Here is a 22958-nt window from a genome sequence, read left to right on the forward strand (position 1 = left end):
GGGCAGTAGACATTCCCGCCAAGTTCTGGCTTGGCAATCCCATGGCCATTTTAAACACACAGATAACCAAACTACTCAGCTTATTTAGGACTTCACGCGCTCCTCAAGGTCCTAACAAATACAGGTTGATGTCAAGACAAATTCTCTAAAGAACCACTTTATTATAAATAAAGCTAGAGGGAAAAAATTAAGGTGAGGACTATTTGTCTTCAGATGAAAAAAACTAAGCTATTTATGAAGATTCTTGTCTTGTGTCAGTCAGTGATTTAAAAAGGAAAGAGTCAAGCCAGGTGTGGTGGTTCACACCTGGTCCCAGCTACTTAGGAGGCTGAGGCGGGAGGATTGCTTGAGCTGAGGAGTTGGAGTCTAGCCTGGGCAACATAGCAAGACCCTGTCTCTGAAAAACTAAAGAGTCATGTCCTTTCTGATCATATGTCTTGAGGGGTTAATGTCTTTGGTCATTCATACTCCAGGCCCCTGTGCTGCCATCTGTTTATCACAGGCAGGTATATTAAAACAAAGCAGGCTGGGTGCAGTGGCTCACGCCTGGAATCCCAGTACTTCAGGAGGCCCATGCGGAAGGATCGCCTGAACCCAGGAGTTTAAGAGCAGCCTGGGCAACATAGTGAGATCCCATCTCTATTCTAATTTAAAATTTTAAAAAATACAGCAAAACCCAGCAACAAAACCTACTGATTTACTTTTGGAAACAAAGATATTGTCATTTGAAATTCTTAGGATACTTTTCTAAACATATAGATAAAAATCATTTCGAACATGAGAGGGCATAGTGGGTGAAGTTTTATTGCTACCTTGCTAGGTGATTTTAGGATGTTTCATAGTGATTAGAAATGAACCTCAAAAAGGCAGAAAGTTCCTCCAGCCAATGAAAGTTTCGCCACCAAGGAGATGGCACACTGAACAACAGCAGGTTAGATGGCCCAGGAAGGACTTGATTTTAGAAGAGCTTATGATAACATGGCACAGTATAAGTGGGAAAAGCAGAATGTGTGTGTGCATATGTGTGTGTATACAGACATATAAGATATATTGATAAAATGCACAGGAAACAGCCTAGAAGGAATTCCACCAAAAATATTAGCAGTAGTGGTCTTTGCACAGTGGTATTATACTTAATTTTTTTCTGACTCTCTATTTTATAAATTATCCTGCACTTGTATTTATTTATAGCAGGACATAAGCCTTTATTTATTTATTTTTTATTATACTTTAAGTTCTGGGATACATGTGCAGAACGTGCAGGTTTGTTACATAGGTATACACGTGCCATGGTGGTTTGCTGAATCCATCAACCCATCATCTACATTAGGTATATCTCCTAATGCTATCCCTCCCTAGCCCCCAACCCCCAACAGGCCCCAGTGTGTGATGTTCCCTGCCCTGTGTCCATGTGTTCTCATTGTTCAACTCCTACTTATGAGTGAGAACATGTGGCATTTGGTTTTCTGTTCCTGTGTTAGTTTGCTGAGAATGATAGTTTCCAGCTTCATCCATGTCCCTGCAAAGGACATGAACTCATCCTTTTTTATGGCTGCATGGTATTCCATGGTGTATATGTGCCACATTTTCTTCATCCAATATCATTGATGGGCATTTGGGTTGGTTCCAAGTCTTTGTTATTGTGAATAGTGCTGCAATAAACATACATGTGCATGTGTCTTTATAACAGAATGATTTATAATCCTTTGGGTATATACCCAGTAATAGGATTGCTGGGTCAAATGGTATTTCTAGTTCTAGATCCTTGAGGAATCGCCACACTGTCTTCCACAATGGTTGAACTAATTTACACTCCCACCAAGTGTAAAAGCGTTCCTATTTCTCCACATCCTCTCCAGCAAGCTATTGTTTCCTTTTTATTTATTATTATTATTATTTTTTTTTTGAGTTGGAGTCTTGCTCTGTCACCCAGGATGGAGTGCAGTGGTGCGATCTCAGCTCACTGCAACCTCTGCTTCCCAGGTTCAAGCCATTCTCCTGCCTCAGCCTCCCGAGTAGCTGGGATTACAGGCGCCCGCCACCATGCCCGGCTAATTTTTTGTATTTTTAGTAGAGAGAGGGTTTTACCATGTTGGCCAGGCTGGTCTCGAACTCCTAACCTCATGATCTGCCCGCCTTGCTGGGATTACAGGCATGAGCCACCACGCCCGGCCTATTTCCTGACTTTTTAATGATCGCCGTTCTAACTGGCATGAGATGGTATCTCATTGTGGTTTTGATTTGCATTTCTCTAATGACCAGTGATGATGAGCTTTTGTTCATATGTTTGTTGGCCGCATAAATATCTTCTTTTGAGAAGTGTCTGTTCATATCCTGTGCCCACTTTTTGATGGGGTTGTTTGGTTTTTTCTTTTAAATTTGTTTAAGTTCCTTGTAGATTTTGGATATTAGCCCTCTGTCAGACGGATAGATTGCAAAAATGTTCTCCCATTCTGTAGGTTGCCTGTTCACTCTGATGATAGTTTCTTTTGCTGTGCAGAAGCTCTTTAGTTTAATTGGACCCCATTTGTCAATTTTGGCTTTTGTTGCCATTGTTTTTGGTGTTTTAGTCATGAAGTCTTTGACCATGCCTATGTCCTGAATGGTATTGCCTAGGTTTTCTTCTAGGGTTTTTATGGTTTTAGGTCTTACATTTAAGTCTTTAATCCATCTGGAGTTAATTTTTGTATAAGCTGTAAGGAACATAAGCCTCTATTCTATTCTATTCTATTCTATTCTATTCTATTCTATTCTATTCTATTCTATTCTATTCTATTCTATTCGAGACAGAGTCTCACTCTGTCACCCAGGCTGGAGTGCAATGGCACAATCTCGGCCCACTGCAGTCTTCACCTCCCAGGTTCAAGTGATTCTCCTGCGTCAGCCTCCCACGTAGCTGGGATTACAGACGCCTGCCACAATGCCCCGCTAATTTTTTGTGTTTTTAGTAGAGACAGGGTTTCACCATGTTGGCCAGGCTGGTTTTGAACTCCTGACCTCAAGTGATCCACCTGCCTCAGCCTCCCAAAGTGCTAGGATTACAGGCATGAACCACCACCCCCTGCCATTAATTTAAAGATAAAGAAAAAAAAAGCCCATGAAATTACTATGGAAGTCTTAATTCCCATCTAGGATTAAGAGTCTTAGCATCCAAAGACCTTTGGAGAAGTAAAGAACCTTTGGAACGTTCCTAAAGGGCAGAGATGAGTGATGAAGATGACGCTGATGACAATGGCCACAGTGTGAAAGTGCAGAGTCCCTAAGGAGTGTGTTTGCACCCCACACAGCTCCTCCCTCCTCCTAACTTCACTTCAGTCTCCACAAACTTGCCACTGCATCTTGCTCTCAGTTTCATAATAGCCCTTGCAAAGTTTTTCTGTTTTTTGTTTTTTTTGTGTGCTCCCTTCGCTTATTTGTAACCATCTTGCTCAGGAACCATGTGGTTGGTATCTTTGGGGCACATGGAGAGGCTAACAGAACCAGCAGTCGCTCGTGGTGGGAGAGCACATGGGTGTCACTTACCTTGGTTCTGTAAAAGCAGCTAATAATTAGCTGGTGGCGGGGGCTGAGGAAATGTCTCCTTGTTTGCTTTCTACCTTCCTCTGCATGATAAGAATGTTTAAACAAGGATGCACCGTCATGCAGAATGCCTTCCTGGCCCCCACGGAAGAAGAATGGGGAAGAGCCACCCTTCAAGTGGCACACTGTGACACAGGAGCAGGAAGCCCATGGCTTCTCTTGACAAGGAAGGGTGGGACCTGAGCATTTAGAACAGGGCTTCCTTACAAAGCTCTGAATGCTAGGCATGTGGCATGGAGTGGGCATGGCCCACCAGCCCCGGCCCCTCCTGGGAGGAAAGTTGACCAATGTACTGACCTCTGTGTGAAATCTGGGTCATCAGGGCCTATGTGACCCGAGGCATCAGTGACGAAATTGACCTCAGCAGGGTGGTGACTGTGCAGCTCCAGGGAAGTCACAAGTTGGAATGCATTTGGTGCATGCTTACACACACACACACACACACACACACACACACACACTCACGGGTCGATTGGTTTCTGTTTACTGAGTGTCAGTAAGTGACCCGGCTATGTTACCTTTCTGAGCCCTGGTTTCGTCGTGTGTCGAATGGGACTGTTATTCCCAACCTCCCAGGGTTGTCATGAGGACTGAATATGAGCTGTGATTAGTGCCTGCCATATCCTTGGTACTTAGTAAATATTGGTTTCCTTTTTCTCCCCATTCCTCCCCCTGGCTTTTTTTTAAAAACAGGACTCTGGAGCCAACCTCATCATAGCTTCTTGGCCACCTGTGTCTTCTTACCATTGTTGGATTTACCCAAATTAACCTCTTGGGATTACTACCTAAGTAAATAAGAGCTTAAAAGTGAGCTCTTATTCCAGGCAGTTTAGGAAGGGGTCTTTAGGTGGAGCTCACATGGCAATTATCACAGAGAAGGAGGGAGAAAGGGGTTTTAATGTTTATGAGACTCATAGTTCCTCTCTCAGTTGTATGCTAGCCCCTCCCTCCTGCCTTTTCCTCCCAGAGTTCTAGAATCATGCACTTTTAGAACTAGAGGTGCCCTGGGCTGGAGTCATTTCCCCCCATCCCTTTGCTTAACAGATGGGGAGACTGAGGCGCAAAGATGTTCAGTGATGTGTGCAAGGTCCCAGAGCTCCTCTGTGCTCCTCTCCTTCCACCCATAAATGTGGCCCTCTGAGGAAACTTCCAAAGCCACAAGGAAGCAAGCCCAGCTCATTCTTTCATTACTGGAAAAGGATAATTGCTCACTGAGCCTTTAAGTGACCCAGGGAATGGCCTGCCTCGTCTCCCTCCATGAGCTCCTGGGCCGGTAGGAATGGATCCTAGAGGCAGTGCTGTGGCAGTGTTGTGTGAGGGTTCAAAGTGGCCCTGGAGCACCTAAGACACACTGCTCCCTGCCCTACCTTGGGCCTGCCCCCTCTGGGTTGCATACCTGCGTTTGCGCTGGAGCAAAGGTAGCTACACCTTGTCTTAGCTCTGCAGGAACCCACCTCCTCTCTTTGAAGGGCATGAGCCAATGATAAATCTCTCTCATACAGACTGAGGGAGAAAGAAGGTTGAAATACTCCTTGCTGTTGCTTTATGACCATGTTACATCCAGTGTGTGAGCTCCTGCCTCAGCCCTAAGGAGAGCCAGGGCATGTACAAGCCAGTAAGAACCGTGAAGTCCCTTGGCACTCAGTAGACCTCAGCAGAGAAAGTGTATTTCTGCCCTGTAGGCCATGTGGCCTTTAAAAATATTAATATCTTGATATTTTAAATATCCTAGAAAAACTTTGTAGTAGGCTTCTTTGTTATATTTAGCAGGCCAAACATGGTTAATATTTAGTTTATACTTGGACGTCATTTGGCTTTTGCGTTCTCACTTTTCTCATAGAGTAAATTGACTTTCATTTTTATTTTAAGTTCTGGGGTACACGTGCAGGATGTGCAGGTTTATTACATAGGTAAATGTGTGCCGTGGTGATTTGCCGCACCTATCAACCCATCACCTAGGTATTAAGCCCAGCATACATTAGCTATTTTTCCTAATGCTGTCCCTCCATTGACATTTTGTAATGACCCCAGGCATTCCTCGGTTTCAGCCCCCGTGTGCTCGCCCACAGATATCCTCAGGTTCAGTGCCTTCTAATATCGGTTGTTAACATCCCCATACGCAAGCTCTTGGCATGCGGACACCCTTGCTTACCGTTCACATTTCTAAAAATGTTGCCTCTGTCATTTGCCCTGTGTCCTATTGTATTCTAATGAAAGTTCAGTCTCCTGACCTTGCACGGCCTAAGACAAGGGCTTCTTTCTTTTATGGTAAGGATTTATCTTTTTAAGGAGAACTCACCTGTGCATCTTCATCCACCAAAATAAATTGCGTTTTCAGCGCTACTGCTGAGAACACACAGGAAAGTGTTACCATTTGCAAAACTCATTGTCAAAGGGAAGTCACGTCCAGAGTCAGGAAAGCAAGTGAAACACCCACCTCGGTGTAGCAGTTTCATCTGGAAATTTGACCTAGAGGGTTCAAAATGAAAACATGCCCTCCCCACCCATCCAGGAAGCAGGATGAGGATGGCCATTCAGAGTTTACTTTAAAATGCCTACCAGTACTATTGATATTCTGCCACCAGCTGTGTGGTCACCATTAGCAACACATCTTTATAAATTGCTCACAGAGTCCCAGGTTGCATTTTAATTTCACTGGAAGGGAAAGGCTAAAGGATCTCTGAACTTAGTGGTAGCTGGACAGACCACTGAGTGGAGTTGGAACACCTTTATTTTTTTTATTATTATTATTTTATTTATTTTTGAGACAGAATATCACTCTGTCACCCACGATGGAGTGTAGTGGCGCGATCTCGGCTCACTGCAACCTCCGCCTCCCAGGTTCAAGCGATTCTCCTGCCTCAGCTTCCTGAGTAGCTGGGATTACAGGCACGTGCCACCACGCCTGGCGCGTATTTTGTATTTTGTATTTTTAGTAGAGACAGGGTTTCACCATGTTGGTCAGGCTGGGCTCGAACTCCTGACCTCGTGATCCACCCGCTTCGCCCTTCCAAAGTATTGGGATTACAGGTGTGAGCCACTGCGCCCGAACCACCTTTATTATTTTTATTTCCGAGTCAGCACCAGATGAATTATGGAATATTCTTTTCAGAAAGAGGGAGGAGCCAAAGTAGGAGAAAAAAAGTCCAAAGGTCCACAAGCAACATATCGGTTGGTTTCAAGCCTTAGAACCCCTTGTCACTGCAGAGTCACCTGATCCAGGGCTGACCCAAGATACAACACAGCTCAAGGGTGTAGCCAAAGTAGTCTTTCTTTTAGGACTTGGCATTTCTAAATGCCAGCACCTTGCACATCTCGTAGATTGGAGTTTAAATATCTGACTTTCAGAGGCATTTGAACCAGAGTGACTCCATCTTGAATAGGGGCTGGGTAACCTACTGAGGCTGAGACCTACTGAGCTGCATACCCAGGTGGTTAGACATTCTAAGTCACAGGATGAGGTAGGAGGTCAGCACAAGATACGGGTCATAAAGACCTTGCTGATAAAACAGGTTTCAGTAAAGAAGCCGGCCAAAACCCACCAAAACCAAGATGGCAATGAAAGTGCCATCTCTGGTCGTCTTCACTGCTCTTTTTACACTAATTATAATGCATTAGCATGCTAAAAGACCCAATTTTACCCAATTTGGTCTGATGCTGGAGAAACAAATCGAGCTCATTGGTAGCTCTTATAACTGATTCTGGGAAACTGGGATCCCTAGGAGAGATTCCACTGAGTCATTCATTCAACAAATGCCCATTGCGTACCTACTGTGTGCCATAGTGTGACGGGCTCAGTATATTGCCTCATTCATTACCTCACAAGGTTATCTGTTAACAGCCACAAGTCAGAGGCTTTTGACGTACAGGGTCCCGGGAGAGCCAAAATAGTATTTGTTTGTTTGGAATAATAAAAGCTGTCTTCCCAGGCCACAGGAATTAAAACTAGGAGTGCTAAATCAGCAATTGTCTAGCCTTGCCTGAGCTTCTCAAACTGTACCTTAGAATTGCTTGGGGGAACTTGTTAGAAGTACAAACCTTGGCCAGAACCTCAAAGAACCAGACTCAGGCAATCCAGGATGGGGTCCACCAATCCAAGGTTTTAAAAACAAGAACCAGATGGGGATAGGTGATGAGTTAGCCACTGGGGATTCAGAAACCCGAGAGGGTGGGGTGGCAGTAGCTGGACTTTGCAGGCCAGACTGGTCTGGGACACTTTGTGATGAACACAAACCTTCCCTCTTCTATTTTGACCTTTCTGCCCTGGTGGGCTGCTTTTACATAAGAGTATTATTTCTTCCTTTTGTAGGCAAAGCAAAAAGTGTGAGAACCAGCTGCTCTAAATAAAACAATTGAAGGTGGAGTTCAGATTGAGAGCTCTCAGAGGCTGCTTTTGTTTTCCTTTGAAATTTTTGGGAGAAAGGAGCCAAAGATTCAGTAGAGGGGGCCAGCCCCAACCCTTTTGAATCTGCCCTGCCTCCCCTGTTCCACCTGTCGAGGCCAGGAAGTAGAGCAGCAGGAACCAGCCCTGGGTTCAGACCCTCCCGCTAACTGTGTAACCTTGAATTTGAACTCGAGCTTGGGCTTAACCTTTCTGTGCAGCACTGTACTCATGAATAACTGGTAGCAGTTACCTCCTGTGGGCTGTGCCAGGAATAATAAAGACGGTGCGTGCAATGGCATCTGCCTTGGTACAGGTCAACAGGAAGGCTCTAAACCAGGATTCTCCAGCTTGAGAAGCTCGTAGCTCAACTGCGGTCTTGAGAAAATGATGCCGATTCTCGTGCAGCAGGTCTAGGGTGGGCCTGTGAGTTTGCATTTCTGGCAGGCTCCCAAGTGAGGTTGATGTTGCTGGTCCATGGACCACACTTTGAGTAGCAAGCGTCTGAAAGGTGCTCACCTCCTTAGATTTTCTGTTAATAGTTAGTGCAGATAGCTAAGTTAACAATTCTTTTTTCAGTCCTAAAAATAGAAGAAAATACTTACTCCTTCCTTAACTCTGGTCATGAAAATTAGGACATAGAATGCTTGTAGCCATAAACACTTATCTCCCTCGTCGCTCAAGTTATTAATTATCCCTAATAACGTAAATACTGAAGAAGAAGGCAGAGCGAGGGGTCGGTGATCTGCTCTGTGGGCTGAGAGAGGTTATTAAGGACAGGGCTTCAAGCATACAGAATAAAGATGGCCCTTAAGGGTCAGGGATTCTGCTTCCTTAGGGCTCCTAGAGCTTACCTGTGAGTGAAAAGTTTTTAAATATTAATAGAAAGCAAAGAAAAATGAGAATGTCTTTTCTTCATCCATGAAATCAACTTGAACCTATCAGAGTCATCTAGAGGGGCTGTTAAAATGCAGACTTCTAGGCCCCACCCCTGAGAGTCTTTAGTTAAGTAGGTCAGGGGTAGAGCCTGAGAATTTGCATTTGGAACACATTCCCAGGTGACACTGGTGCTCACACTGTGACCAGCTCAAAAGACCACCTGTGAGAGCCACGAGCATGGGAATCAGTGCTGTCAGCCTGGGCCACCTCTTCAGACTTCGGACCCCTCCCATCAAAATGGTGTTGCCAGGGAGGGGTTTTTCTAAGCCAGGGTGGGGTTTGGGTATGAATGGGAGATACAATTGTCCTCAGGTATCTGAAGGTCCTCCTGGGGGTTAGCAGAGATTAGATTTCTGGAAAAGGAGAACAATCCTGGTGGCACAGCTGCCTGCAGACAGGGAGTCACAGCACCGTGGTGTGTTCCTTCTCCACCCCCAGGGCTGGGCCTCTCTGATCTACCTGGTTGGCTGATCCCTTGGTGGGGGGCTGGGGGGGGCGCTTCTTAAAAATAGAGCTTTCCAGGGTGCATCCCAGGAGATTCTGATGAGCAACCAGGTTTGGGACCCCCTGCGAGGAGAACAGTGAAGCACCAGCTGGGCACTGGAGAGCTGCTCTGTTTTGAATGATTCTTGGATGCAGCACTAATGATCACTCAGCAAGCAAATGATTCCCTGGCAGGAAATGGGACCCTTTGTGAAGTACATTTCCTTGCAGGATCCCTAAAGTTACAGTCGATAAATTCCGGCTGCATCTTCCAAAGTGTTTTATTTCCCATCTGAGGATGGCTTCCAGCCAGGAGCATCTGGCCAGGGGGACTTATCCAGGGTAAAACCCCACCCTCTCTGCCTTCCCCACTCCGTCACCCCTGTCAGCAGTGACTCTCTCCACAGCCACTCTGCTCTGGGCTGTGTTGAAAGTAGAACCTATAAAAGTCACGGTTGAGCAAATTCCAGAGAGAATGCTTCCCAGACAAACTCAGCAGCAGAGAACATATCTGTATGCAAAGAGTCAGGTTACAATGGAGGCAATTACTTGGATAATAGCCTAAGGAGAAATTCCCACCACCCCGACTCCCCGCATCCCCGCCCCCCCTTCCCTGCCCCTGCTTTGTTTGTCATGCTGTCATGCACAGATTTGAAGACTGCAGTCTTGCCTTCAGTTTTCTGATTCACCAGCAGATGCTTGAGAGCATCACTGGGTGCTGTGCTCTGTGCCAGGTAGGGGTTTATAAAGGAGGCTCGGGTACAGTCCCTGCCCTGTGGAGTCCACTGCTGGAGAAAGATAGATGCTTACATGACTAACTGTAAAAGCAGCATCGCTCCTAGAATAGCCCATTTCTAAAGTAGACCTCCCAGCACTCTCCCTCCCCTTGCCTGGTTTCATCTTCCCCACAGCGCTTGTCCCTCTAGAAATGACTAGCTCAGTACTCAGTAATGAAGTACTGGTGCTTCATCTTCCCTCTTACAAATAAAGCAATGTGAGGCGAAAGACCAGACCTTTAGACCCTGGCCTCTCCCAACCATTGTATGTGGGCTGCCCAGGGGGCATGAGAGTGGCTTTCTGCAGCAGAGGCGTTGGGAGGCTCTGCTGAGAGGGTGGCTGCTCACACACCGCCAGGATCTGGGGCAGAGGCTGAGGGAGGACCTGGGCGGCCACAGCAGCTCTCAAACCCAAGCGTGCATCAGAATCTTCCAGTGGGTTTGTTCAGGCACAGATTGCTGGGCCCACTTCAGAGCTGCTGATCCAGTAGGTCTAGGATTTCTAGCACGTTCTCAGGTGATTCTGTGGCTGCTGGTCCCTAGACCACACTTTGAGGACCGCAGAGAGGTGCATCAGCATGGCCATGACAGTGAACTTAGTGAATAGCTGCAGGGTGGGTCCAGTGACGGACTTCTTAGAAGCTATGCCAGTGACCCCCGTGAGAGAAGACAGGACTCTGAAACAGGCTCCAGCAGTGGGACTGGAGAACAGAAAGGAAGCACCCAAGACACATGCGACAGTGGAATCAGTGCGCTGGTGGGAGGCGAGGAAGGAGTTCGAGCAGCGGGAAGGATGGAAGTGCTTTGGACCAAGATGGGCACTGGGTGGAGAAAGGAATAATGTGTTCCCTTTGGGACCTGCTGCTGTGAGGGGCTAAGGAGACCTCCAGGTGGAGATGTTAAGGAGGCAGTGGGAAGTGCTTTTAAAACTCAGGAGAGCAGCTGGCGACCGGTACAGATGCTGGGGTCTTCTGGATAGGGGTGTAAGCTGCCTCAGTGAGGCTGAATGAGAGTCCTTAAGCGGAGAGAGTGGTGATGTGCTTGGAAGGAAGCCAAGAGGCTCTCACTCGTAGGGGTGGTTAGAGAAATAAACGAGTGGAGTGCTCCAAGGCTTGTGAAGGACAAGGGGGCGTGACCCCAAGAGAAGGGGTTGTGTTTGAGGCATGAGTTAGAGGAGCTGGTCTCCATACTTTGAAGTGGATAGTTGTTCCACTCCTCATCCTACTGTGTGCAATTTTATTTTGCCTCAGTGACAGTCACTTTACAGCCATATTGGTGCAACATGCATTAGCAAAAGAAGTGCATGCCGCGTGCACGTGTTTGGGTGCAGCAGCAGCTCTCCGCAGCAAGAGGTAAACAAGACAAGCACTACGGTGGTTCAAGTTGAAGCTGGAGGTCATTTTTTGCCCCTGTAAGCTGAGCCCTGAAGAAGAAAGTCACCATGTATCCATCTTGTTACCTTTTTGGATTTGACGCTGATCCAGATCCTCCTGGGACCTTCAATCCGCTGCTTTTACAAGGATGAAAAGGATTCTGATGACTTTTTTTGAACTGTTTGGGCAGGAATGCTACAGAGAGAATCAATTTCTGTGAACTGAGAGTCCCCAGGTGATAATTTGGTGTTTCACACACAGGCAGTTTTCTTTTTAATGTGTGGTGCTTGTTTAGTCATCTGGCTCTTGCAAACCCTAGTGTTTGAAAAACAGGGATGTAGTTCAGCAGTGTCTGAATAAGGCTGATGACTCAGAATCATGCAGTGCCTGGCTTCTCAGGCCGCCGCCAGCCGGGACTGCTTTAGGCGCGAACCCACGCTTCTGACCTGTGCTCTGTCTTTGCAGTTCTGCACGGAGCTAAACCAGCCGACCCTGCCCAACATCCGCAAGTGGAAGGGGCCCCGGGGATGCTGGAAGGCTGTTGTTGCTGAGAAGCCCTCGAATCAGCTCCAGAAGGTACCCTCGTCTGCAAAGCCTGGCCTTTCCCTTCATTTAATTTATACATACTTTTCCCCTAATCAAGGGCATTTAAAAATTTCCTTTGCCAATATCCCCGGTTCAATTTTGTATTTCTGCCCAATTTTTAAATCCTTGCCATTCATTTCCAAATGCCCTGGTTTTCGGTTCACGTTTAGATTGGGAATGGACTCCTGCCAAGACGGAAATGAGAGCTTAGGGTGTTGAGAGGAGAGGAGGGGAGAAAGGCAACAAATGGGTATTTCTGTCCTTTGTCCTTCTAATCCCTTCGCCACAGTTCTGTCTTCTGCCAAGTTTGTGCAGAGCTCATTACTCGTTGACTGAAAACTTCAGATTCACCTTAGTTCACACATGAAGTATTTGCTTCTAGTGGTAGAAATTATGCACATAATTTCAACATAGAAATGTTCTATTGAAATGTTCAGCAGATTTTGGTTTTGAATTTTCTTTCATCAGTATCACCCATATGAGCAGGTAAGGGTAAATCTCTGTAAATACACATTTTCCCTCATATTATTATTCAAGGCCAGATTTATTCACCTTGCAATGCTTAACATCAATGGAGTTTTAGATTTTTAAACAGACTCCTGATAATAACCAGGAGTTGAAAATGTATTATTACATAATTTTCCTATAAATGCAGATTTTTAAATCCCTAGTATACCTAACATGCTTACAAACACGTGATTTATACTTAATATGATTATGTTTATAATGTAGGCTCTTAAATCATAAATGTATGCTGGATTAAAAGTGGCCATTTTTTGACAGTAAGCCCCTACTCTCTTTTTAGCTACTACTTAAAAAGGTGCATGTAAATCTTCTGTCTCTGGGTTTTATGTTTGAGGGTGTAAATGGCTCCTGCAGCTGACAGTGAGTCAGCACACATTCAGAGAAGGCTGGAGATAAAGCTGAATTTGAATGCATCTAGTTCAGGGTTCTCCCTTCCAGTCCACATGGAAATAATAAGAATAATACCACCTTCCTTTTTTGATCGCACTTTACATGTATATAGGTGTCTGAGCTTCACAAGCCTTTTATAGTCCATTCAGCACTGCATTCATTCAACAAATCATTAATGAAAGGTGGCTATGTACCAGGCATATTGTTTCATGCCAGGTACACACTGGTGAGAAAAACAGCCCCAGCTATCCATGCCTGCATGTTTTCACTCTTTGCAAGACACAGTGGGGATCCCAGCTGGAGCCTGACCTGGCCCCTCCCGCAGGGAGTGCACAGCCTGTTGGAGAGCAAGACAGGTAACCCCATTCCAGGTCAGGGTGTCAAGGCCATTGGAAAACAACATGAGGTTGCAGGGAGACCCGAGTTCCATCCACCAAAACCTCTCGGCCTCAATTCCTTCATCTGTAAAATGGGAGCGATAGCCCTTTCTTAGCTCACCTATAGGGTGGCTATAGGATTTTAAAAGATACTATGCATTGGAATGCATCATGAACATAGCGCAGGCCAGGGCCAGGCGGGACGGGCATGAGGTGGCAGGCTGGCCGCCTGCAGTGGACTGAGAGAGCTCAAGCCTGGCTCTGGCTGCTGCTGGGTCCATGTCTACCCAGTTGTTACCCTGCAGTATTGTGGGCCCAATGTGGCCAAACCTCCCAGTTTCATTTTAATGGGAAATTTGCTGAATTTTAAAGATGAACAGATAATCCAAAAAAATTTAAACACTATGTGAATCAAACAGAATATATCTGCAGGTTGAAAATGTTCAATCTCTGTCCCTAGACAAACATAAGAAAGTGGGCCATTTCTCCGATGCCTGAAATTCTGCCCAGGCATCTTCTCCCCAGCTCCCTAGGGCTTACACGATAGCCAGAGGGGTGGTTTCCAGCTGTGAAGGTGAAGACCTAGTAAGATGAAATGATTTGCCCACAAGCCACCCTTTTGCAATGTGAGGTGCTCGGACCTGAGCCCAGTTCACTCTCTCTGTCTGGAAACCCTGTTCCTCCGGCTGCTGTTCTGGAGGAGAGGGGAGCGCCTAGGTCAGGGGCATTGGGAAAGGCTCCCAGGAGGGGGCAAGAAACCAGCGGTGGAAGGAGCAGCACGCAGGGAAGTGGGGGTGGGGAAAACAGTGCTGAGCAGGTGAGGGAGGCAGAGGAAGGAGTAGGCCCCACCGCAGAGGCTTCCCCTCCAGGGCCATCGGGGAGCCCCTGAAGGCTTTTGGACGGAAGATGACTCGAGTGATGCTTTAGGTAAGTTACTCTGGCACCATGACTTGGGAAATGGCAGATGGAGAGATAATCCTCCAAAGCCAGCAGGGCAGTCATACCTCCCTCCAAACCAGAGGAAGCTGAGGTTTAGAAAAACTGAGTGGCTCGCCCAGGGTCCCGTGGCTAAGTGACTCAGGTGGGACTGAGGCCCAGGTCTTCTCGTTCTCAAACCAGCACACTCTCCAGGGGGTGGGCAAGGAGATAATTTCAAATACAGAAGTGCACAGCATACAATACATTCATTCCCTCCCTCCCTCCTCCTAAAAACACACATGTTCAGACAAGGCATGTGGCTTAGACCAGAACTGACCCTGGGGACTTTGTGGTGGCTGCTCAGGAGGGTGGTTGTGCAGAGTCACTTCCCCTCCTTTTGCAATGGGGAAGAGTGGTGATGAGCACTGCTGGCCTCTCAAATGACATGCAGATGGCTCCCAGGCAGCGGGTGCTGAGGAAGCATTCTCATGGACAGCAGAGGCTGTGGTGGGGTAGAAAGGAGAAGTGTGTCTTCTTCCACAAGCCCCCAGTGGCGGCGGCAGCAGCGCAAAGCAGGCACATTCAGAGCAGCAGGGTTTAACACTAGGCACTAGGACTCTGCCCCACCGCCAGCCCTGGCACCTCTGACCTAAGCTTCACACCTCTGCCATGGCCCCATCCACCTGCGGAGGGCCCTCGAGCAGCCCCAAGCCATTAGGTCAACTGTGACCTCCACTCACCCAGAAAACACTGAGTGGGCTCTTACTAGGTGCCGGGCACCATTTTTGTAAGCTGCAGCTAATCAGTAAGCAAAACCCATCCCTTGGAGTTATATGTTTTAGTCTCAGCATTGTGATCAGCTGTGGGATTTCAGGAAAGTCACTTAACCTCTTTGAGCAGCAGTGTCCTCATCTGGGAAATGGGAGCATGAATTGCTACTTCATGGGATGTGATGATTCTGAAGATATCTCTGTGCCTAGCCGGGGCTTCACCCACCTCCCCCCAAAGACAGAAGAGCCCAGGCCACCCTGTCTGTATGGAAAGCTCTGAAATTGGCAATATGTGAAATTATTTGGGCTGGGGAACGGCAAGGGAGAGTGGCTGTGGCTTTCGTGGTGTGCTTTTGGTTTAGAAACAGCTTGAGCCAGAGTAGGGCCTACTGCCTCTCGGTCTCTCTGGCCTCTCTGCCTCCTTTCCCCAGGTGGCGCTAGGACTCTGGCACCAAGACTCTGTCTCCCTCTCCGCTGCAGGGAGCTGGGTATGCAGGATTCCTATGGGACGCGGCTGCCGGCATGGAGCTGAGAGACGCGGGCTCACAGGAGAGCTCGCCCAGCAACGGGCACGGGAAGCCGGCGGGCCCCAGCCCATACCTCGGGCGGTTCAAGGTACCCGCTCCACGCCATCTGTGACGTGGAATCCGCTTCTTTCTAAAAAGGAAAGAAAAGGGCTCATTTTGTAATAGCATGAGTAAGAGAAGTCTCGTCTTTTTGCCTTGATTTCAGCCTCTCATGATTGGAGATTTTTGTCTCTCCTGGGGCTTCCTTGGCAGGTGAACTTGTCCAGGGCAGGAATGAAAGGGATTTTGAGACAGCCCCAGTAACTCTGGCATCTGAGCAGGAGAGAGGGGAAGGAGGGAGATTTGGTATAGCTCCTAAACCTGACCCTCATTAGAGTCTCCTGGGGAGATTTTCCTACAGTCAGGGATTCCTAGACCCCACCTCAGACATACAGAATTTGGGGGATTATCTGGATGGCCTACTTTCCAAAAGCCCCTTCAGTGATCCTTCACCTTCCTGGCACTGGTTCACAAGGCCAGGTGTTAGGGAATGGCTGGATTCAAGGGCAGCAGAACTGGCCTGAGGAGCCCCTTCTAATCGGCTGCATCTCAGGCCCGATTCCTTTATTACCAGGGAGAAAGGCCTCTCAAGGGGTGGTTTGGGTTTGGAGGGGATTCAGGAGGAGCTCTGGGCTGTGGGCCAGGGGCAGTCCTGTCACTGGCATCGCCCATGTGGGAGCCTCTGTCCCCCCAGCATCTGGGAGCAGCTCAGCAGATTGATCAAGCACAGTCTCTCTGGTTCTCCCCGGATGCCCTTGGGAAGTGTTAATGAACCGCAAAATGGTCAGCAGCTGGACAGCAGAAGCCAAAGCGGGTCATGAAGTTGGCAGTCAGTGAGCCTTATCCCCGCGGTCCTTGACCATGAGCTCACAGGCCAGGCAAGCAGGTCCAGTGCCTTGGAGCTCAGCAAGCGTATCCCCTCCTGGGCATGGAGACCCCCTGCTTTCTGTGTGCTCCAGAGCAGTTCTTGAACCTGACAGTCACCTCAAACCCCAGCCCAGGGAGTATCTGCCAGCTGAGGGTTGGGAGCAGCCCCTGTGTTGAGGCTACAAGGCCCTGTGCCACCTTGCACACTGTGAGTTGATGAGGGTGGGTGTGTGCTCACCCTGGGGGTATCTGTCGCACCCAGCAGCCCCTCTCATTCCTCTGTCTGTGATATTGATGGGGCTCTGTCTGCACACGTACACCTGGGGGTGTCCATGGGTTGTATCTGTGGTACTGACGTGTAAGTCAGCCAGGTATCACCTTTAAGCCTCCTAACACCACCCTGGGCCCTTTTTTTATGTCAAGTTCCTGTTCCAGTGTTGGCCACCTGGGGTTATGGCCATGTAACCCTATGGGTGATACTGATAATCCAGTATTACCACAACGCAGGCTGTTTTTAAGGGTATAATGAGAAAATGCTGGTTAGCCCAAATCCTCTAAATAAAGCAGCCCCCTAAATAGGCACTTGGCCTCTTGTACTTCATGTCACATTATAGGCCTGGCAGTTGGTGCAGTACAGAGATGGGGCTCATCTCCTCAGGCACTGTGCCTCCCACCCAGCCTTAAGATGCTTTCTCTAGCAGGCAGAGCTGCAGCTGCAGAGCTCTTGGTCCTGGTTGCTGGCAAACTGGGACCACATCCGTAAGATAAGACGGGCACCCTCCACTTCCTGGGGGCTTCCCCTATACCCCTTCCCTTCGTGGCAGTGTTGATGTTGGTTGCCATGACAAATGGAAGGGCAAGATTGCTAAGCCCTGAGCAGCTGAGCAGTGCTGTGATGCCCAGAGACAAACTCTGACCCTGTGTTTCTGCACTTGCCCTTGGGGATGCAGGGCTAGGGCATGTCCTAGGCTGGCCAGATTCTGTAAGCTTTTGATTTGGACACGTTTGAAATTAGGTTAAAGTCAGCATCTGGCTATAGTGGGGTCCAGAGAGAAAAGAACACAGAGGAGCATGTGTGGGAGGTGTAGGGAGGAGGAGGAGGCACATCCCAGCGGTGGGTCCTGGCAGGAGACCTCAGGCTGGCCCTCTGGAGAAAAGCCCCAAGTCTATAATAACAACCAGCTGTCAGTCACCTCCTTTGATTGATTGATTGAAATGGGGTCTCACTATGTTGGCCAAGCTGGTCTCAAATTGCCTCAAGTGATCCTCCCGCCTCAGCCTTCCAAAGTGCTTGGGGTTGTGGCCGGGTACGTAGCTCATGCCTATAATCCCAGAACTTTGGGAGGCTGAGGCGGGAGGATCACTTGAGGTCAGGAGCTTGAGACCAGCCTGGACAACATGGTGAAGTCTCTACTAAAAATTAAAAAATTAGCTGGGCATGGTGGCACACACCTATAATCCCAGCTACTTGGGAGGCTGAGGCAGGAGAATCACTTGAACCCGGGAGGCAGAGGTTACAGTGAGCTGAGATCATGCCACTCCACCCCAGCCTGGGTGACAGAGTGAGACTCCTTCTCCAAAAAAAAAAAATAAATAAAAAGTGCTGGCGTTACAGGCATAAGCCACCATGCCTGGCCTTCCACCTCCTTCTTATATATGACTGCTTAGAAAGAAAGAAAAAAACTCAAACATTTACAGATATGCAGATATGCCCAATCTTTTAGGCTCTAAGTGAGGAGTAGGCGGTGGGATGTTAGGGGTGGACTGGTAGAACAAAATAGGCCTTGTTCCTGCAGGTGCCTTGGAAAAATCGAAGATGAAAGACCTTGCATTATTTCCTGGGGGTGTGAGCCAGCCTTGTTCTTGTTTACCATTGTCAACTCTGTGCACAAAGCTATTTATGAGTCGGTTGTAACGGATACAGGAAATATGAGCTTCTGAGCCTCTCCCTGTTGCTTTGTTTCCTGCTGCCTAGGTGGGAAGTCACGACCTGACCCTTGTTAACCTTCACCTGGCAGCCCTGACCCTCCTGGGGAGCGAGAATCCCAGCAAGAATCACAGTGATGGCCACCGGTTGGCGAGCTTTGCACAGACCCTACAGGAAACCCTGAAAGGTAGGACATTGTCTTTTGCTGTGGCTCGGCCACTGTTTTGCAGAGCAGCAGGGCTGCCTCTTCTGAGCCATCTCTGACCACTTGGGCTGGCTGTTTGTCAGCAATGTGAGTCGCGGGTACAGGGGACAATCAAACCTCTGGCACCTCATGGAGCCCAGCTGACCCTGCACGGCCACATCTGTGCCTCTGTGGACCTAGCATATGCGTTCCAAGCTGTCAGCTCTGTGGCTTTTTAGCCTCATTTAGATAGAAAGGATTAGTGGGGAAGAATATAAGTGATGATGCCCTTCCCCGAAGACAGCTCATCCTGGGACCAGCTGCCTTGGGCATCACTCCGGTGGTGCCGCCTGCAGATTTGCATGTGCTCTTCCTGTGAAAGAGAGACGGGGGTGACAAGGGGAAGTGGTAAATTGCTGATGATTGGTGAATTGAGTTTTTCTCTCTGGCGGGATACAGAGCATGTTGAAGAAGCCCTGAACCTGTCAGAAATGCTGGATTTTAATCTTGTAGGACCTCAGGCAAGCCACCAAACCACTTCAGGTCCCCATCTGATGGGGGACAGTACTCATCTCATAGCAGTACCCAGAGGGCTAAGTAACAGTGTCTGCAGCAATACCAAGCACATAGTAGGGACTTCATGTACACGAGTTGACTCTAAAACATGAGAAGAATTAAGAGAACACTGAAAAGAGCAGAATTCTGGCTAGGCACGGTAGCTCAGGCCTGTAATCTCAGCACTTTGGGAGGCCAAGGCGGGAGGATCACTTGAGCCCAGGAGTTCAAGAGCAGCTTGGGCAACATAGTGAGACCCTGTCTCTACAAAGAATGAAAAAAATTAGCCGGGCATGGTGGTACACACCAGTAGTCCCAGATATTCAGGAGGTTGAGGAGGGAGAATCACTTGAGCCCAGGAAGTCGAGGCTGCAGTGAGCTTTGATCGCACCACTGTACTCCAGTCTGGGCAACACAGCAAGACCCCATCTCTTAAAAAAAAAAAAAGGAGCTGAACTCCAGGACAAAGGGGGGCTATGCCCCAACTAATATAGATGGTTTTCTGCACTTGGTTTACCAAAAGAAAAGGTTGACAAGGCTGTGAAGACTGTGATCTTATCCATCTGGCTTGATTTTTCAGAACACTGACCTTGTCTAGGTGAGTTTGTAGTTGGAGGCTTGGAATTCTCTTCTATCTTTTGAGTCTGGACCAATATTCTCTAGCTTTCTAAGACTTCCTCGTTAAACTGGCCCCTCAAATTGGGAGATTCATGAAGATTTTACTACAAAAATATTTCAGTCAAACTGTAGGCTCACATTTCAAAAGATGTATGTATGTATATATGTATATATGTATTTGAATTTGCATTTCTAACAAAAAAGATTTTTTACTGTGGTAAAATATATGTAACATAAAATTTACCATTTTAATCATTTTATATATTCAAGTCAGTGCTACTAATGTATTGACATTGTTGTACAAACATTACCACCATCCGTCTCCAGAACCTTTTCATCTTTCCAAACTGAAGCTCGGTACCCATTCAACGATATCTCCCCATGTGCCCCTCCCTGCAGCCCCTGGCAACCAGCATTCTACCTTCTGTCTCTGTGATTGTGACTACTCTAGGTGCCCCATATAAGTAGAATCATAATATTTGTCGTTTTGTGTCTGGCTTGTTTCACTTAGTATAATGTTTTCAAGGTTCATCCATGTTGTAGCATGTGTCAGAATTTCCTCACTTTTTTTTTTTTTTTTTTTTGAGACGGAGTCTCGCTCTGTCGCCCAGGCTGGAGTGCAGAGGCACGATCTCAGCTCACTGCAAGCTCTGCCTCCCGGGTTCACGCCATTCTCCTGCCTCAGCCTCCCGAGTAGCTGGGACTATAGGCGCCCGCCACTGCGCCCGGCTAATTTTTTGTATTTTTAGTAGAGACGGGGTTTCACCGTGTTAGCCAGGATGGTCTCGATCTCCTGACCTTGTGATCTGCCTGCCTGGGCCTCCCAAAGTGCTGGGATTACAGGTGTGAGCCACGGCGCCTGGCCAGAATTTCCTCACTTTTTGAGGCTGAGTAATATCCCACTGTGCATCCATCCACCATAGTTTGTTGCTTATCCATTCATCTTCTGATAGACACTTGGGTAGCTTCCACCTTTGTCCTATTGTGACAACGCTGCTGTGAACATTGATGTGCAGCAGCTTTTCTTTTGAACCAGGATATGCCGTGACCAACGTTCTACTTTAAGGATGAGTCCTCAGGCTAAAAACAGTCAGAAGATGCTCTATCCAAGAAGCAGCTGTGTGGGAAATTGTCCACCTATAGTTAGACTCTGATCTGTAAAATGGACGACTTGATAGCTTGTCACATCTGTGGACATTACTGTTGTTCTTGATCTCAAACTTTATGTGGAAGCAGAAAGGAAAGATGCCAGCTTATAACTTCTTTGACAGCCTTAGGCAGTCACCATCCCCCCACCCCACCCCTGGTATCCAGGGAGTAGTCAGGATTTTGGCAGAAAACCTTGGGCAGGTTATGTTCCAAATTGCCAAGGTACTATTGACCCACAGCCTGGCTTGGCCTTGACTCGTCCGAGTAGGGACAGTGACTCATGCTGCCTGTGTCCCCTGCTTGTAACTAGTACCCAATTAATTGTTAACTGGTGACACTCCAGACCCAGGGGTTCAGGAAGCGGTTCAGCCTGCCCAGGTCTAACAAGGGTAGACAAGTCAGCAGAGGGGTTCAGCTAAAGCAAAGACAAAGCCTTCATTCCACAGCTTCTATCAGAGCAAACAGAACCGATGTGGTTAGCAAGCTCTGGGCCTTTCTGCCTTTGTCTGGAACGTGCATGCAGGCTGACGTCAGTGGGGATATGCCAGTCCCCTAGTGGAACCTTCTTCTCTCAGACCTCACCAGGACTTGGGGACAGGGTCTCCCTCTGTGAACTGAGCAAGAGTGAAACAGGGTGTGTAGGAACTCTTGACATCTTGGCAGATGGTCCCTCAGTGGGGACTGGTTCCTGTAGTTGTCACTGGCGTTTTATAAATCTAGAGACTCTCTGAGGAAGTCAGCCCAAAGCATTCTCCCCTCACTGCTGGGAATCAAGGAAGCGACAAAGGAGTCCAGCCCAGGTGGGTGGCTTTTTAGGAAGATAACTCAGGCTCCTGCGCATCTACCTGTGGATTCTCAGAAGCAACAACTGCCTTGATGTCATCACCGACGCGGATTCAATCGGAAGAACATGAGTTGTAAGAAATCCGATGTGCTCATTCAAAAAGGGAACCGTTGTCACTCCTGAAGCTACACAGAGCTGGCTCTATTCACCCTTGACACCAGCGTCTCTCCTGGCTTTAGAATTGTCTTTTTCAGCCCAGACCTTTGCAGGCCTGCATCCCAACGAAAACCTCCCTCATTATATGGGAACTTTGTTTTCTTTGATATTCAATGAATGTAGCATCTTTCTCTTTGTTCCTTTCCAAATCAAACTGCACCCTAATTCTGGGACATTTGTGGTTCCGCTTGTCTGTTGCTCACATATTTATTGAGTGCCTGCTGATGCACTTGGTGTCGCAGTGGACAGCAGCCACTTCCGTGTGGTCTTCCATCCTAGCCCTTTGTGGTGAGCCCTGGATTTGAGGCCTGGCCTGGTGACTTTGGACAAACCTTCCCACCTCTGGGAGCCTGTTTCGTACCTGCAGAAGGGAGATGGTAACAGCACCTGCCCCATGGGTCGTGGCTGTTAAGTGCGGTGCTATCGAGGAAGTGGTCAGCACAGTGCCATGACTATTATTCAAGCTGGCACTGATTTCTCCATGGTGTGGGTGGCCCTGCAGGAGAGGCTTCCTTCCATCCCACCCATTGTCCTCACTCCTCCTGCAGGAGGGCGCCATCTGCAATGCACATGCGCCCTCTGGTGGTGGCCTGAGTGGCTTCCCTTCAGATTCCTTTCCCTGCAGTTGTTATTACGGAAGCACACCCGTGGCCAGGCAAAAAAGATTTGCCAAGTGTCTTGGATACATTTATGACTTCGTTTATGAACTGCTTTCCCTAAAGCCTCCTTCACAAGGTGTGGCAGAAATGCCACCTCCTGCTGTGGGACAACAAGGGTCAAGCAGAGCCCAGGGGAATCCCGCAGAGCCCAGCTGGGGGGCGAGTGTTCTTTCAGGATTTCTACTCGCTTTGCTTGGAAAATACTTCATAACTATCCCACTTCCTCTAGGGTAAATCAGACTGTGGGAGAAATGTCTAAAATGCTTTAGGAGAAAACCTTTCCCCCTTGGCCCTGAAATCACTTTGTAGTTCTTATGCACACATATTTAACTTCCAC

General features: G+C 47.9%; 1 protein-coding gene across 1 annotated transcript in view; it reads left to right on the forward strand.

Annotated features, from left to right (window-relative positions):
- The window catches only part of EEPD1 (endonuclease/exonuclease/phosphatase family domain containing 1), a 140860-nt gene that overhangs the window by 110288 nt on the left and 7614 nt on the right, over nucleotides 1-22958 (forward strand). Inside the window, exons 4-6 of the mRNA XM_001169567.7 lie at nucleotides 11997-12107; nucleotides 15577-15711; nucleotides 18505-18643. Of these exons, the coding sequence (XP_001169567.4) occupies nucleotides 11997-12107; nucleotides 15577-15711; nucleotides 18505-18643 (385 nt within the window). The remainder of the gene's footprint in view (nucleotides 1-11996; nucleotides 12108-15576; nucleotides 15712-18504; nucleotides 18644-22958) is intronic.

This window comes from Pan troglodytes, chromosome 6 (assembly GCF_028858775.2).
Source record: "Pan troglodytes isolate AG18354 chromosome 6, NHGRI_mPanTro3-v2.0_pri, whole genome shotgun sequence".
Taxonomy (NCBI): Eukaryota; Metazoa; Chordata; class Mammalia; order Primates; family Hominidae; genus Pan; species Pan troglodytes.